Source organism: Myotis daubentonii, chromosome 5 (assembly GCF_963259705.1).
Source record: "Myotis daubentonii chromosome 5, mMyoDau2.1, whole genome shotgun sequence".
Classification (NCBI taxonomy): domain Eukaryota; kingdom Metazoa; phylum Chordata; class Mammalia; order Chiroptera; family Vespertilionidae; genus Myotis; species Myotis daubentonii.
Window position 1 is genome coordinate 53,376,259 of NC_081844.1, and position 18,378 is coordinate 53,394,636.

At 39.8% G+C, this 18,378-nt stretch overlaps 1 protein-coding gene across 1 annotated transcript in view; it reads right to left on the minus strand.

The window, feature by feature from the left end:
* The window catches only part of TMEM131L (transmembrane 131 like), a 146,185-nt gene that overhangs the window by 23,046 nt on the left and 104,761 nt on the right, over positions 1–18,378 (minus strand). The window contains 12 exon segments of the mRNA XM_059697802.1: positions 1,908–2,533; positions 2,876–3,025; positions 3,614–3,799; positions 3,998–4,184; positions 5,936–6,078; positions 7,872–7,999; positions 10,999–11,071; positions 12,041–12,150; positions 13,654–13,795; positions 15,660–15,777; positions 16,833–16,902; positions 18,206–18,376. Of these exon segments, the coding sequence (XP_059553785.1) occupies positions 1,908–2,533; positions 2,876–3,025; positions 3,614–3,799; positions 3,998–4,184; positions 5,936–6,078; positions 7,872–7,999; positions 10,999–11,071; positions 12,041–12,150; positions 13,654–13,795; positions 15,660–15,777; positions 16,833–16,902; positions 18,206–18,376 (2,104 nt within the window).

Genomic DNA, 18,378 nt, shown 5'->3' on the forward strand with positions numbered 1-18,378 from the left:
CAAATAGAACAAGGAACAAGTAAACTCAACAAAATAACTGCTTAAAGTTTTACTATATTAAATCTAACCATATAGTATATGTGGAATAAACTGCTACATACCCATTTTAAGCTGTTAGTATCTGCAAGTAAATGAGACTATTTTTTTTTCAATTTCTGCAAATATTGGTATTTCAGAAATTTTGAAGGCATGTATCTAACTCAGTGAAAACTTACATGTTAATTTCGAGGTATAGGGTATTATTAAATTTAAAAGTATATTACCCTTTGCATTATTATAAGCAGAAAGCAATACTATAATTGGCTAACTATTTCTCTTTCACTGCTGCTGAGGCCAGCGGCAGTGTGTCTTTAGTCTTAATTCTAAATCTCTGCTATTCTGATCCTACACTTAAAAAAATAATAATTATAAGCACTTGAAAAGAGACACATTTGAAAGATCATTTACATTACACGGGAAGCCCTACTTTTGTCACATGATCTAAAGACGCTGCAATGTGGAATAAATGTTTGGAAAACAGGGGTGTTTCCCAGGCGTTTGACAGGTTGATGCCAAAAGAGCAAGTGTGTGAAAACAGAGCCTTGGAGAATCTGTCTCTCCACAGTGCCACAGCCACGGCATTTCGCGGGCACATTTATCCACACATCGGATGGACACAACAGACCACAGAAGCAGCACAAGCCCTTCAAACTCGGGTTTTAGGTTTGGGTGAAGTCAGCCCATGTCAAATATGCAAGGCCTAAGTGACACACACAAGAGACAAGCCCAGCCGGACTCACCCCCTGATTTCACCCTTCGCAAGCATTTTGTGGTCTGGGCCTGGAGAGTGTCTGGGACAGAAATGGAACAGTAGGCATCCCACCGGCCCCGCCCCAGAACACCCTCCGACAAGCTACGCTGCGACTTTACGGAACAATCTGGTTGCGTACACTGTCCAGAGGGTGTGCTCACGTGCCAGGGGGAGGGGACACAGGCGACAGTGCTGACCCTGCCGCCAGGAGTCCACTCCAAGCATGAGCACTGTTGCCAGGGAAATGGTACAAACAGGTTGGAACGAGGTGTACCCGGAACGCAGGTGCCCAAACCAGGTTCCACTTGGAGGACTCCAGCTTCCTTTCAAACTGGAGATGGAACATTTAAAATTCAGCTGGGGTTTTTTACTAAATGCATAAAGCTCATTAGAGTTAGCCGACCCATAATACTTCAGTACTTTCTCCACAGTCTCAAGGAGCGAATTATATGTAGCTGTTTCCAGATTAAAAAGAGTCAATGACCTTAACAGAAAAGTGCAACTTAACATGGTCGCCCTGGACAAGAAACATCAGCACAGGCTTTTATTCCAGAGGGCAAAGGCTTCGGTTAAGGCTCAGTGACAATTTTATATGTAGCTAGTCTCCCGAGTCTAGTTTTGCTTACATTTTCATGGACTGTATTTGCTATAGGAGGACATCTGTCTCCTTTTAACCAAGGGACACAATTAGAAAAGAACCAGGACAAGGAACATGAGATGGAAGCCGCTGTTAAATACAAAAAGTTGGTTAAGTTTTGTTCATCCAGAAACATTTTATGGGCTGATTAACTTTTGCAAACAGAGAAGCCAAGATAAAAACTAATTAGGAAAAGGTGTCCCTACCCTCCCAACAATAAAATATGATATCCACTCTCTCTAGACACAGGTACTAAAGTTACCTTCTTAGTCACGACAGTCTCAAACCTTGGCGCCTTGTCCTAAACTTTTCAGCTAAGAAACCGTATGTTAACGTGTATACCTTTGCTAAAACTGTGCGTGTGAACGAAAAATTCAGCATCCACAGTTAAAACTCAAGTCACTGGTGAGAACAAATTCCATCTAAACCAGACCAGAGACACACAGGAGAGAAAACCATCAAGGAGGAGGTAAAGATTACCGTGATTTCTCCTGGAAACTTCTGGCAAGTCTGACTGGTACTGAGGTGAGTTTCTTGGCAAATGGTTTTCAGGTAGTTTCTTCGAGGTCTTCAGAGGACCGAGTTCTCGCTCTTTGAGCTCAGCTATGTTTTCTGAAATTTTAATGTCCGTTTCCTTAGGAAACATACATGTCTGTATTCCCTCCTTCGTATGACATTCCGAAGAAGTGTTATTGACAACAATTGTGTTTTTCAGTGTGTTTTCCTCTTTATTCAGTAAGTTTTTGGGAAAGGTTAAATTCTTTTGAAGGTTGACGTTGATGCCGCTGGCATATTTGAGGTTTGTCCAGTTCTCACCCATTATATCGGTGCCCACGTCCTCTTTAGCGGTAGCCAGGGAGCTGCCCAGGCTCGCCGTCTGTTTGTCCTCGGCAGCCAGGTTGGCAGTGCTGGCGACCGATGCGCTGGGTTTGTGTTTGCTGTAATAGACTGAGCACTTGTGCTTCTTCTGGGAGTGACCGTAGGTCGCTGGGCTCCTCTTCGCAGCGTTCTGCATCCTGCTCTGTGGAGTGTTGACTGGGAGGCAGCTTTTCCCTCTGCCTTTGTCAGAGGGGCCATAGGTATCGAGAAAGTTCTTGCAATTACTTCTGAATCGAAGAGAGGGGGAAAAGCACTTAAGATAGAGCCACACGGAATAAAACACTACCTGTCTGTTTTCGAATCCACGAGGGAAAGAGGTAGCAATCAATACTGTGGGGACTGAGTTCTACCTTGCTTCTTCTAAAGCTCCGTGAGTTCAAAACACTATGTCCTTACAGGAAGTCTATCGTATAATTAAAAAAACGTGACAGCTGTCACACCAGGACAAAGAAAACTTTACGAAACAAAGTTGGAGTCAGAATTTATATTAAGTTAAAATAAAATTGGAAATCAGTGCTATCAAAGGCAAGAAACAGCCCCGCCCACACACACGCCACAAGAATTCTTACTTGTGCGAATGGGAGCCCATAACCTCCATCGGACTGTTGTTCTGCGGCGAAGAGGAGCCCGCATTCTGCCTCTGTCTTGTTTTCATGAACTCCATAAGGATGTACTGTGCTTGCTGGAAGGCTATTAAAATCACACCCAGCAGGGACAAACTGAGAAAGAAAGCAACAAGACTCATCGTGGCATGGTTCTGACAGGCATTCAAAAACCAGATTTATTCTAGAAGAGCAGTAAATGGTTGACAGATCATGTCTAAAGTTACAGCATTAAAATTCCAGAAGATATGTGACATCACCATTTCTGACATTTCTTAAAGACTAAAGAAACCACCCACGTTTTTTAAAATGTGCATATTTATAAGTCTGACATTTCAATTCCATTTTAAAAGATGCTTCCAGGATAAAATCACTCTGAAAGGATCGTTGTGGTTTTAAATTTCCATTGCCATGGAGCGAATAAGAGTACCATTTAGTATATCTCCCACCAGGACTGCCAATGAACATACATGGTTCACAACTGTCTATCTGACTTGTAGGTCTTACTGTTCATTTACTGTTATTATATTGAAGCTTTCCAGTTACTACTTTCTCTACTTCATGTATGTCAGGGTTCTTTAAATAATATAAATTCCACTCAGTTCATATGCTTTGATTGCACGTAGGCAACATAACAAGTTCACACAACTCGCCTGCCTGGCTCCTCCACTCAGTGAGAGGACAGTGAAAACAGTGGTATTTTACCTGACAAAGAACACCGTAAGCCTCCAAAATGACTCCTCCCAGCTGGGCCCTGGAACCACGTCGGCACACAAAGGCAACAGGTGATGAGGGAGGGTCACATTGAGAGTGAAGCGAAACTCTAGGTCAGCCGCAGTGACGAGAGTCAGCTCACGAATGACCCAGGAAGAGGTAAAGTCTGGAGTAAACCTGGTGACAAAAGATTCACCTTTGTAAACTTTAATTTTAGGCACAAACATAATCATCATTGTAGCAAAATTTCTTACTTGTACAAGATACTTATATAAAAACAACCTAAGATATTTTACCAATGAAAAAAAGGTTCCCCAACCCACTTGACATTAAAAACATCACAAAACATAAGTGAGGTTAAAGCTCTATGCTTACACAATGCTGATATCTCGAGATGTGTTTGGGGGCAGGGAAAACTGATGGCAATCTAGCACTTCGAATCCATAGCCTTGGCAATTATACCCATTGATTTTCAGAGACGTCACAGTTATAGGAAGTGGTCCGATATTCTCAACTTTGAAGTTCTTTGTAATAGATAAAATTTGCTTGCTGTCTTTCAGTTCTAGTGAGGATGAAAAGTGATAGTTATTACATATGAACTGCAAAATTGATATAAAATAATTTATTGCAACAATGTGCACATTATTAAAATGTTTTCAAAAATCAATGTAAACTCAAAGCATGATCTCTATCTACTTTCTTGAACAGTTATAGATTTTGTTATATTATCAGAATAAAATAAAAAGTACTTACTTAAATTTTTTAAGTTAAACAATCAGCCTAGGTACCAAAGAATAAATCTCTTTGTTGTTCTTCTACTTATTAAAGGTTAAGGTTAAAAGTTTATTCTTCTCAGAAGCCAAATCATTTGGATTTACTACTAGCTCTACTCACCCTCTGCCCCCTGAGACCCCACTCACACTGAACGGGGGGACCAGTTAAGAGGCTCTGTGTGCTGCTCTGTAAAGCCATCATGGCTACTAGAAACACAGTTCAAAGACCCACTATGTTAAGGGGAAGTAAATTATTAAATCCTTACAAATAAACGAGAGCACATTTTATGTTGAAAAAGAGAAGAGTCCTCTCAATTTAAAAATACTCCTACAGCCCTGGTTGGTGTGACTCGGTTGAAGGTCATCCTGTGCACCAAAAGGTCGCTGGTTTGATTCCCGGTCAGGTCAGGGCATACACCCAGGCTGCATGCTCCCTGGGGTGCATTCAGAGGCAACCAATAAATGTTTCTCTCTCTCCCTCCCTCTTTCTCTAAAAATCAATAAAAACACATTTTTAAAAAATCCTATAAATTTATAACCCACAATCTAATATTTTATCTGGTTCTATAGGTTTTACATTACTTTTTAATTCTGTCTCTCAAGGTCAGCTCAAAATGAATGAATGAATGAATGAATGAATGAAAAATTTTTAATGCAAAATGGCTAATACATCTTTTCAAAGTCAGTGTTCTTTCAGCATAGCTTTCTAAATTAAAAAAAAAAAATCCCATCAGGCATTAAACCAGTGCTATAAATTATCCAACAGTTATACTAACTAGCTTTCTCCACAGGAAACATATTGTTACACTAAAATGCTTTAAATGTGTTCCTGAAATTAAAAATGATAACAGGAAAACAAGAATTTACCAGAAACACTTTACATCTCATTTGATTTTTGTTTTAGTTCCTCAGAAAGTTCTTGAAACTAATAAAAGTAGCTCAAAAGCATTTAATGTAAATACATGCATAATTTAGAAATTTTTAATGGAACGTTTAAGTAAATTTATAAGTCTCCTTGTTCAGTACAGTAGCCAGTAGACACATAAAGCTACTTAAAGTAAATTAAAAACATTAAAACTTGATTTTCTTAATCACACTAGCTCTATTCTAAGCACTCATCAGCCACACGTGGGAGTGGCTACTGTACTAGATGGCACAGACGCAGAACACTCCTGTTACTGCAAAAAGTTCCATTGGGTCGCATGCCTTTACTCTTCTCTGCACCATTCGTGATTTTCTAGATTAGGTAGCCGATAACCAAATTAACAGATTCATACCGTTTATCTTAAACATCAGACACTATGCTAGTAATTTAGCAACTGTACTTTCCCCCTCTATATCTAGTACATTTAAGTTCACTATTGTTCTAATTGAGTGATATCAGCCCATTTAGGCTCAGATGTTTGCCTTATCTAATTATTTGCCTCGATACAATGAATTTACTGGAAACCTTTTAAAAGAAGCTTCCAAGAGAATCCCTTTGCCGCTGGCTTTCGCACCCAGCCCCCCCTCTGTCAGAGCGCCTCGCATGGGGACTCACGTCGCCGGCAGTCCATCAGCGTGGACTCGGGCACCTTAAATCGGAGCGAGCCTCCCGGGCCAGGCAGTCTTCCGCCCACTTTCAGCAACTCTCGCGCTCCAAATCCTTCCACGGCAATCATGTCGATAACAGTCAAGTTATTCCTTTAAGGGAAAGGAGATACAAATAAAAGGCATTACAATAGAGTCACCTGTACTTAAATATTCCTAGTTAGCAAAAACATTTTTCCTGTTTTGAGAAAGAAAATCCATTTAAATAGTGTGGCCTCTCCCGACAAGCACAGAACAGAACAAGTGGAATACAGCAAGAAGGAGTGAATGATCATGATCCCTCTTCAATGTCAGCCAAGAACATAAACCCATGTATTTCTAATAACCAGCCACCAGGGTGGTGATCCGACCTCCAAGAGAAAGCAAACAAACAACAAAGTAAATTAGGAGGCCACAGAGAAACACTAACAAATACAGACAAATGCATAAAAATTATTCACATGGTGAATTAAGGCGTTTTCACAGTATTTGTGACTATGAGGAATTCTGCCTTAGGAATAATTCTCGAAGTAAAACCCTACTGTTTATTCTGAACTAAAGATTTAAAATATTATCCCACAAATAACATACATCTACTCAAGTTCTTATTAAACAGTAATTCAGACTAGGTTTTGCTTTTTCATTAACTGAAATTATGATTCCTAGGATGAAAAAGTGAAGTGGAAATGATGGTTAAATGATGCAGATTGACCGAAAGCCAGTCATCATGAATGTAAACACTATAGAAACAGAGAAAGAATTCATTTCTCATTATGCAAAATACAGTTATCGTCACATCTTTATTAAGTGATATTAGGTGATTGGTATTGTTTACAGAAAAATATTGTGTATCAAAACAGAAACCACCAAAAATAAATTAACTACTATAAAAAATTTAGGTTTTCTTTCGGAGTCTGGGATAGTTTCATCTGGCATGAGGTGAAGTTTATATCTATACTTCCCACAACCTTAATTCTTCAAAAGAAAATGGGTTTAAAATGAAACACACCATCATCAACGCATGAGGAGTCTTAGTTAAATTGATTAAAAGAACGTTTAGTCCATTTTCTGTTTAGTAGCATTCACTTGTAGAGGAGCAAATACATACAATATCCAACATACTAAACAGATTCCAGAATAAGAAAGTTGTTGCCAGCTGATCTGACACTAGAAAAGCTTAAAAAAAATAACTAAAATGTCATTTATTAAAAATTAAATTTGTGCTAGACTTCTTGCCAATGCAGAGAAGTCTAGATCGGCATTCACTGCCAATTTTTGAAAGAAGACGCTCAATAAAGACTACCTAAAGATGAAAAATAATTACGAGTGGAAAACATTTAGCTGCTTAACTCAGCTAGCAATATAACGCTTGTTTAAAAGGAAGGGAAAAGCAGAACGAGCCAACGGGCCCAAATAAGCACTTGCCCTTTGGGGCGACGGAGAGTTCCAGAAGCGAGGCAGACAGGAATGAGAGTGACGTACATCCAGACACTGTGGGATGAAAGGTATCCGGCAGCTTTTTAATTACTCTTCTGAGCTAGGACAGGGAAGTAAATGCCTGTATGCGTGCTGTGTGTATGCATTTGTATGTATTCTTGTGTTCTGCCCTTTGTGACAGAAGTCAGTGAGACGCTGAGTGAAATGTGCTTCCCCTCATGGATGGAGGGGCCCACACTCCCTACTGTACAGGGAGGAAATGGAAGCGGGGATTAAGTGTGGAGCCTCAGGTCGCCTCTCTTCTCAGACACTGCCTCTTGCTAACACGCAACACAGCCTTGCCACTGAAGGCCCGGCTGAGACGTACATGTTAGCACGTAGCTAAGGAGATCATGTATTCCTGAGAGAAAAAATTCAGACAGACGAGCCAATGAGCAAGAAACTCTCCAGGACGAGGGGGCCACACCTACCGAATTAGAATGAGTGAGGTCACTTTTCCATAGTCAGCTGGCGTGAAAACGACACCGACCCTTTTCTTTGCCAAAGGCTGCAAATGGAAGTGGAGGCTGCCAAACCTGGATCCCTCAGAATGCATACCCTGCAAATTTAATAAGTGCAATTCAACCATTCCTGTAAAGCAAGCTTCTGTCTTCATTGTGTGCATTTTAGAGCATGAACATGATTGCTTTTCTTTTCATTCCCAGATGTGACCACCCTAATCAACCTGTCGAACTTGTTTATCCCGAGAGTTCACACCACTAAACAGTTCCCAAGCCACAGCTGAGAAGTACTGGCGGCGCTGCAGGACAACCCACACGGACGCTGGAAAGGGGGCTTGCTTCCTGGCTTGGAGAGGAGTGGGGGCTAGGAGCCTTCAATGTAAAGATGGGTTGAGTGGAAAACATCACTTAGAAAACAGACCCAACAGCCTCTACTTGAACACTAGAAGGATCTGAGCAAACCATCCACCCACTGCTGCCTAACCCCAAATTCTCTTCCATATTGAATTTAAGTTTGTATAGAGACCATCTTTATTATATTTAGTCTCTCCACTCTGAAGACCTTCATTTATGCACATTCTCCTTTATTCTAAGATTTTTATCTTTTTCTGGATAAATCTTGTGGTCTAAATTTAATATTCAAGATTTAGTTCTTTATCATTTTCCCTCTTTACACATTTTTTTAACTCCTCACTAAAATCAATTTATTTCTAAGAGCTATAATCACCTAATCTGCATAGTAATATTTCTCTTTTTTATGTTTCTAATTTTTAAATTTGTCTTATCCTTCAATTGTTGCATTTCCTATCCTATCTGAAAGAAGAAATATTGATGGCATTTGATTCATTTTCATTAGAATTATAAGCTTCATGAAGGGAGAAATCCTGCTTTATACATACACTAGGAATATTGAATAAGAAGCTGCTGATGTGCCCAGCACCAGGAACCAGGAGATCACAGTTTGATTCCTGGTCAGGGCCCATGCCAGAGGTTGTGGGCTTGATCCCCAGTAGGGGGCATGCAGGAGGCAGCCAATCAATGATTCTCTCTCATCATTGATGTTTCTCTCTTTCCCTCTCCCTTCCTCCTTCTGAAAGTCAATAAAAATAAGATTCTTTTTAAAAAGCTGCTGATGTTTAGTATTAAAGTATAATAATAACAGCACCATTTATTAAATGTTACTTATATGCCAGACGCTGGAATGCAATAAGCTTTATAAAATGCTGAGCATTCCATAAACCTTACTGATTCTTCAAACATTTATACTATGAGGGAGAGAGAGGAGGCTCAGAGAGGTTAAATAATTTGCCAGGGTCCCACAGCAAGAACATGGAAGAATCTGGATTCAGAACCTTGCGTGTCCAACTCCACGTGGTCTTAACCAAAGCAATTACATCTCTAAAAGCAAACCCACAGAATTAAAATACAGGCCCCTTTCTTTACATCACAAAGAGTTCTAATAAAAATTTTAAGTTAAATTTTTAAGTGTCTCTAAGGCATAGACACTGACTATTCTTTTTGTGAATGTAATAATTCCCTTTATCACAAAAGGTGTCTATTTTTAGGGGAGGAATCTTCAATGAGAGATTAAAAACTTTTTCCAAGGAGGTATACCAATCTGAATAGAATACTTCTATGTAAAAGGATTGGCATTATTTCTGGAATTTCTAATTACATTTGATTCAATTCCAGTGGGGCAAACTATCTCTTGGTATTTGGACTAATTTACCTCGAACAGCTTGGGACAGAGCGGGACAGGCTCACTAAAAAAAACAAGACCACGCTACCTAGACCACTGACAAAGAGGAAGGAGCATCTATTGTTAGGTTGTTTCCTACGGCAAATAAATCTCCATTCAAAATCTACTTAAAAATGCACTCTGATTGGTTTAATTTTAACTTAGTTGGAGGTTCTCTGTGGTCTCCCTCTTCCTGTTATTCAAGTTACTCTAGACAAGCAGTTCTCAACCTGTAGATCGCGACCCCTTTGGCGGTCGAACGACCCTCTCACAGGGGTCACCTAAGACCATCCTGCATATCAGATATTTACATTACGATTCATAACAGTAGCAACATTACAGTTATGAAGTAGCAACGGAAATAATTTTATGGTTGGGTCACAACATGAGGAACTGTATTTAAAGGGCCAGAAGGTTGAGAACCACTGCTCTAGAGCTAACAGTGTATCTTTGGAGAGTTAAGTGAGGAGAAAGAAGAAAATGCCCAAGGTAGTTAAATATGTGTATTAGGAATACACAGGGTGTCCCCCCCCAAAAAATGTATGCACACTTTTAATGGCTGATAGCTCAATTTTGAAAACGAAATGTATTTTAATAAACACTGCCTTTGTAATCATTCAAAGTGTGTATATACATTTTGGGGGACACATGTAGTTGTATACCTACGTGTGTTTACATGTATATGCGTGTGTGTTTTTAACAGGGGCTCCACTTTTGAGTGGATCCACACACAGAGAATGCCTGTAAGGAAAACAGCGATATACAAAGAGCCACGGAGTGAACACTAAGGCAAGGCTGCCAAGAACCCCGTCAAACAACATCCTCGCCCCATGACATGTTTCTTCCTGCTCCGAAGTGTTGAAGCGAGACCTCCTGAGCCCCCAGGCTTGGGAATTCCAGAGCCACCCTAACTCACAGATGAGGTGACTGTCACAGGAACTGAGTGGCTTGCGAAACACATGAAGCCAGTTCAGCAAGAGAAGATCCTTTTTTGATGTATTTGTTTTTATCTCCTCTTGCCCTAAAAAGAATTTGATGGCGCCAAGGAATCTTAAGAGAATTATAATTCTAGGGTCTCAAATTTTATGGTCTTCTACATAGGCCTGATTTCAATCGCTAGTTCTTCACTCACGTGAATCCAAATCATCAAATTAAAATGATTTATGGGCTAGGAACCACGGGCTCCTGTTGCATTCATTAATTGGGAAAATCTGCTCTATATACCAAATGCCTGGAATATAAAAATGAGAGCGCCACATATATTACAGAAAGACACTTGAAACATGAATCAGCGAGGCCCATATGCCATGTGTCTAGTGTGTAAGCATTCTTTTTTTCTGTTTAAAGACGACACCCTACCCGGGAAGGGCAAGCTTTGGTGAGCTGGAATTCGCCAGTTGTGAAATTAATCGTCTGCATGTCAGCGCCAAACCTAGAAAGAAAAAAAATGTTTAAAATAGCATTTAAGTTGCCAATAAAGAATAAAAGGTGTGTGCACATATATATATATATTTTATATTCGTGAGCACATGTACTTGCACATAAACTACTGTGTCCCAGCCCCCGCACCGTGCCTGTCATACGGTAAGTGCTCAATGATGTGGGCAGCGCGGATGGGACTGTAAAGAAGAATATGGTGACAATGACAAAAGCTCAACCTGTGAAACGATTTTTTTTTTCTCTGAATGGTTCCTAACTATGGAACCTGACAGGAAGGGACTCTGAACCAAGGGTCATTTCATCTCCTGGTTTAATGTCCAGTGGACATTTGGCAATGTCTAGAAATATTTTTGGTGTCACAGCTGGGGAGGTCCAACTGGCATCTATTGGGTAGAAGTCAGAGATGCTGCTAAACAGCGTTTGAAGCACAGGCCAGCCCTCCCCCTGCCCCCGACAGAGAATCATCGGGTCCAAAATGTCAATAGTGCCGAAGTTGAAAACCTTAGGATGAGGGTAGGTCCTACTGAACCCAAAGGAAGAAACACTCTAAGCAAAACTGTGATTGTGCGAAAATAAGATATAACAGACATGAACTAACAGTATCCTCATCGTGCCCTGTTTAACTGCACTAGATTAAAATATACCAAAACACTAAACTCATGTCTTATGTGAGCCAGATTCTAGGAGTATTTGTGAAAAATTCATGATTGTCAAGGTTCCCTAACCAGGAAAAGTATAGTCTGCAGGGAAATGGACTTGAAGTAGTAACCCTGAAAATGCCACGTAACAGACAGAATTGGTAATTGCCAACAGGTTATATGCACCAAGGGGCTGGGTGCCCAACGTGCACGGGTTAATACTGAGTGCACCCACATGTAGAGTCCAGGTGGAAAGCAGGAAGGACTTGAAATAATTCCGAGTCTGAACAGTGTTTTCCAAACCACCCATCAGAAAGTCTTACCATTTGTGGAGCAGACGCACGGCAGCCTCGGGCTTAGGATACAAGGAGAGAGGCAGCAGCTGCAAGGACACCGGCTGAGAGGAAGGGTTCTGCACCACGAAGTACTTCACCTGGACACGGGAAAGGAAAATGAGCACCCGGGGAGGGCCCAGCACCACCCCTGCAATATTCCTGCGAAGAGCTGCATGGCCCGAATGTAGTCACAAGGAGCCACCACACAGATCAAATTGAGGGACGTTCTAGGAAATAAATGGCCCCCACACTTCAAAATGCCTATGCCATGAAAGACAAAGAAAGGCCGAGGCAGGTTACAGGAGAGGAGAAAGACTTGACCATGCAATGCAAGATCCTGAATTGGATCCTGCACCAAGGGGGAAAATGGCTATAAAGTATGTCGTTGGGATGACTAGACATTTTTGAATATAGACCAAACATTAGATAACATTATTAGGATTAATGTCACACTTTCTAATTTTGATAAGTATACTCTGGTATTTAAGATGCACCTGCTCTTAGGAACTTTACACTGACACAATCAGAGGGAAGGGGTATAATGTGTGACTCTCAAATGGCTCATAAAAATATATGTGTGGGCCGAAACCGGTTTGGCTCAGTGGATAGAGCGTCGGCTTGCGGACTGAAGGGTCCCAGGTTCGATTCCGGTCAAGGGCATGTACCTGGGTTGCGGGCACATCCCCAGTAGGAGATGTGCAGGAGGCAGCTGATCGATGTTTCTAACTCTCTATCTCTCTCCCTTCCTCTCTGTAAAAAATCAATAAGAGATATATATATATATATATATATATATATATATATATATATATATATATGTATGTGGGTGGACAGAGAAGGGCAATGACAAAGTAGGCGTGGCAAACATTAAATATGGATTGAGTCTTTGTGAAGGGCAATTGGACGTTCTTGGATTTACTCTTAAAATTGTTCTCTATGTTAAAATTATTTCAAACTTAAAAATTTTAAAAGTAGTCTTAGAATGTCATCCCCAAGGAGCCCAGTGAGTGTCTGGTGAAGTCTAAATTATCACTCAGATCAGATGTGAGATGTGTCTTGGGCAATGAGGCTTGTGAGGTGGAGTGCAAGCCTGCTGGTGTCACTTCTCTCGCTTTGCACGTGTCACCCTTGTCAATGGGACACACACCCAGGAAGGAAATCCACGCCCAGGATGGAGAGCGGACAGGCAGAATGAGCCCGGGCTGCTGAGGGCATCACAGGGCCGCTTCAGCAGCTCTGGGCTTCTTCCCCAGGAGCTCCTCATTATGAAACAAACTAATGCCTATTTAAGTGAACGTTAGTCTGAATTTTCTGTTTTTTGCAGCTGAAGACTTTCTCAACTGAAAAGATTTTTGAGTTGGACACAAACTTCATAAAATGTATTTGTTCTATGCACTTCAGCCTGTTTAGAGTCTTATTCCTTCTTTTGTCCTTCTGATACCTCCCTACTAAGCATCGCGTGGCATATGTGTGTCATTTAAAGTGAATTTAAGTTAATTTTGTTCCTGAAACAATGTTCTCAAAGTGGAAAGACTCGTGTAACTTAAAAACCCGAGATGGGGTGTCACCGACAAAGAGGTTAGAAGACACGGGCTCCTCACCACGCTGTTCCTAAGGGCAGTTGCGCTGAAGTTCAACACGAGGCCTGGCTCTGTGACCAAACGAGGCAGAAAGAAAACAAAGGATTCTGACTCCTTGGATTTCTTCAAGGGGGCAAACCGTGTCATTCCTAAAACATTCCTCCTGTGTAATTCATAAAGAAAGGCAATATTATAAGAAACAATTTTGACACAAAAGAGAGGAAATCATTAGATATATCATTCCTACTTGAAGGAACAAGCAAGGGGTCTTGGGGGAAAAAACAGCTTATTCTGGGTCTGGGGAGAGTAAGCACAAGATGATTCTGGAACAGCCTGTGTCAACAGAAAGCAAGGAAGGTTAAAAAATAATGGGAGCCCTGGCCAGTGTGGGTAGTTGGTTGGAGCATCATTCTGTACACTGAACGGTTGCAGGTTCAATTCTGGGTCAGGGCACATACCAGGTTCAATCCCCAGTGGGGACATTTACGGAAGGTAACCAATCGATGTTCTCCTTCACATCAGTGTTTCTCTTTCACTCTCTTTCTACTTTCCCCTACCCCCCTTCTCCTCTCTCTAAAATCTGTAAGTATATCCTCAGGTGAGGATTTTTTAAAAAAAAATGATGAGGACATGTCAAAGAAACCCACAAACTAGCCTGAAGGGGTTCCCATCAGCCAAATCTGGGACAAATTAGCATAAAAAATAATAATGATGCCTAGCCAGTATGGCTCAGTGGTTGAGTGTGGACCTATGAACCAGAAGGTCACAGTTCAACTCTAGGTCAGGGCACATGCCTGGGTTGCGTCTTGATCCCCATTAGGGGGGCATGCAGGAGGCAACCAATTGATGATTCTCTCTCATCATTGATGTCTCTCTCTCTCTCTCTCTCTCTCTCCCTCTCCCTTCCTCTCTGAAATCAATAAAATATATTATACATATTAAAATAATAATAATGATAATAATGATCAAAGAAACCATAGTGATGCTCAATAAGAATATAAAAATGAAGAAGATATTTAGAAACATCACCATTTTGTGGCCATCAACTAATAACTGATCAGGACAAGGATTATCAATGAATGCTAAAAGCATGGGTGAAACATTCTTAGGGAACAGTAAATTTATATGATCTCAAATTACCATACATGTATTTATTAACTGCAAAAGGAAATATACATATCAACAATGGAGAAAGATCTGTCACATCTACAAAGGAGAGAGTCAAATGACTCAACTTAGCAATGTCAGTAATGGACAAATTGGTACCCTTCCTGAGGTGACGAAATGATAAGGACACAAGACCAACCAAGTTCTTAGCACTCTTCCCAAAAATGCCTAACATGAATGTAAACTTGAGAAAGTAATAAAAAAAATCCAAAGTGTTGAACATTCTATAAGATAACTTGCAGGGACTCTTAAAATGTGAACATTATGAAAGTTGAAGAAAGGTGGAGACACTGTTCCAAAGAAAATTAAGGAAACAGACAACCCAATGCAATGCATGATCCTTGAATAGATCCTGGACTTTAAAAAAGGAAAAAGGAAAAGACAGCTATAACAGGTATTTGTGGGTGAACTAGGGAAATCTGAATAGAGACTGAGTATTAGATGGTATAATTGGATCAATGTTAAGTTTGTTGGGTATGTAATGGCAGTGTAGTAATATGTACCAGAATGTACCTTAGGAAAGAAAGTATTTCCTAATAAAGTATTGAGGGTTGAAGTATCATGATATCTACAGCTTAAAAAGGTATACATGTTTGTGTGCACATGAACACAGTTACAGATGTAGGGAGGGAAATAAAGCAACTGTAAGATGTGAACCACGGTTGGCTCTAAATGCAATACTGTATTTGAGTAGTCACTGCACTATTCTTTCAACTTTCCTGAGGTTTGAAATTTGTCAAAATAAAAAGCTAGAGAGAAATATCAATTACTAAAAATTCAGTGCTGCAAGCTCAACAAAGTAGCATGTAATTGTGTCTCTTTATGCTGAGTAAAAGAAATGAAGAAAGGGGAAGACCTACTTGCAGACGTCACTGTTTTTAAATTTCTTCCATCTTTCATACAATTTATTTGCAAGTTCAAAATCCACATCCCAGGTAGACTGATCCAGAGAAAGGCTCCCTTCCCAATGAGGATTTTCTAAAAGTGAGATCAGATGTAATGTTTACATTTACAGAAAACACAATGCAACTAGTAAATACTGCCAAGGCTATTGTTAAACTCAAACTGACGGGAGTGTCGAGTCGATGAATGCTCTGTCCTCTGACTGCTTTATTGAAAGTCCTTCTGATTCAATGGCAAATGATAATATATCAAATCAAACAAACATGTATAAAACAAAACTAAATTGGATTATGTAAAGGCAGTAACAGAAAAGACACATGGCTCATGAATACAGCCTGAAACAAGTTGAAATTACACATGGAACATTTTTAATAGCTTTAAATCGAAAACGCTAAATGTATCCGTGTAAATGCCAGTGATCACTGAAGTCTTTCAGGTTACTATGCAGAATGCTGATGAACAAGTCCTCAAAAGAGGGCAGAGACCAAGGGCTCAGCCTAGAGAAAGGTTTATATTTATATTTATATTCATATTTATATTTATAAACTGGCCACTTATTCAGCTTGCCCTCTCTATTTATTCTGTCTTGTCTGTGCTAAAGAGTGTATCAGAGTGAACAAGTGAGAATTTCCCCAAAGAAACCTCTGGACTGTAATCCTCTCCTTAGATTGGACATTTCAATAAATCAAAAGGCAGGAACAAAACTAGGAACAGCTTCCACATCAACCCTATGGCCTTCAGTCTCACACGACGACTAGCACCCCCATAAGATGTTTATGCTCCTGTAGCGAAAGTCTTCAAAGGCAAGTCCAAATTACTTTTAATAACTTCTAGTCAACTCTTTGTTTAAAAGAACTGGAATTCGGAATCTTCCCATTTTTCCTGATAGCAAGGTTGCTAGGATGATCAAATAATGTGTTGGGAAAAATCCACAAGGACCTCAGGATGTTTCTGGAGGATTCCTAACAATGTCATGCCATTCTGTTAGGGATCATGCTCTTTAAGAATAGAATATGATGCAATTCCGTTCACAGGACTGATTATCCCATCTACCAATGCTAATTCTCCTCCCTACTTCCCACCCAACCCCCAACTAGAGTTCTACAGAAAGCTCAGGGCAAAATACTTACCTGCTTTTGATTTTCCCATGAAATAATGCATGCCACAATGTGCTATCACTTCAAAACCCAGACTCCCTTCCTAGATTGAAAAGTAATATGTGAATAACTTAAAACACAGCACTACACATAAAAATCCTAATGCACTCAAATGCAAAGCAGACACTGGCCTCCACCTAAGCGAGCTTCCATTTAACCAGAAGCTAAACCACCAGAAAGTGACTTCTTCGTTCCCTGGAACCCTCAAGTGAGAGGTCTGCACTGCCTCTCACAGGGAGGGTTCTGTCCAGTAATCATAGTGACAACCACTGGGCCCAAAAGACACCAAGCTGCCTTCAGAATTGAAGATGAATTTAGTGCCAGGACATTCTTAGTAGGTTTTTTGAAAACTGTAACTGGAATCCTCTGAGAAACAGTAAAAAAATAAAAATAAAAAAATAGGTAACTCCTCAGCTACTCAGGACATTCAAATTAGTGTCCCATTTCCTAGAGGTAAGGAAAGCATACACTTGCTACTCCCACCCATACCTGACACCTGCCTGCTCCCTCCCACAGTCCTCTCCTTATAAACATCTCTTGATTAAAAAAAATAAAATTTCTAAGAAATCTTCCCTACTCAAAATATGGACAAATGGAATTAACTTTACATTTTATTTAGTTTTCAGAAGTCCTACTGTTAGGCTCATAGCTGAACATGAGGCATTTCTATCTATAAAACACCAATGCTAATAAGTGAGAAAAATCATAAAGATGGTTGCATGAATGTCTCATAAAAATTAGAATCCAGAGTTGTAAGAATAGCTTGGATCAAAAAGAAGCAATAACAGTAACTAAATGAAAGGAAAGAAATATTAAGGAAAAAAATGAGACATGTTTAAGATAAGATCTAAATTAAATACCATTTCCTCAGATTTTATAAAGCATTTTCTTCCTTGCCAGCCCTTTCAGGCTTTAGATTTGGTCCACTGAAGACATTCAAGGATTATGAGCAGCTGAGAGTCACTTACCAGAGGTCCAAATAAAGCATTTAACCATCTTATTTACCTCAATTGCAAGTATGTGCTCAGAGCTCAATTGTGTTTTCTATAGCAAGCACACATTCCTTGCTCTACAAATTTTGGAAATAAATGAACAATGAAATCAACCTACTTGTGATGTTTTATTTCACTCAAGAACCTCAAATTTCTTTATGAAAAATTGTAACTCCAAATAAAGATTTCTACATCTAAAAAATTCACCATCTATGATTGGTCTGGTAATATATATCCTTCAAGAGTCTTAAAGAACATGAGCTTAAGTTAGTAAATAAAACCAAGCACTACAACTTAATAGAAATAATAATTATGACAAAAATTATAATACATATATAGTTTCATGAACGATACCTTGGTCGGTGCAGAGTAAATCTGTAGAGGTATAGCAAACATAGCACCTATGTTTGTAGTCAAAAATACATTGGTGAATAGATTTATGGCAATGTTTTTAACAGCAACTTTCAAAGAAAATATATTCCAACAGCCTGGAGGTAGAAATAAAGGGCCAGTGAAATTCAGAATCT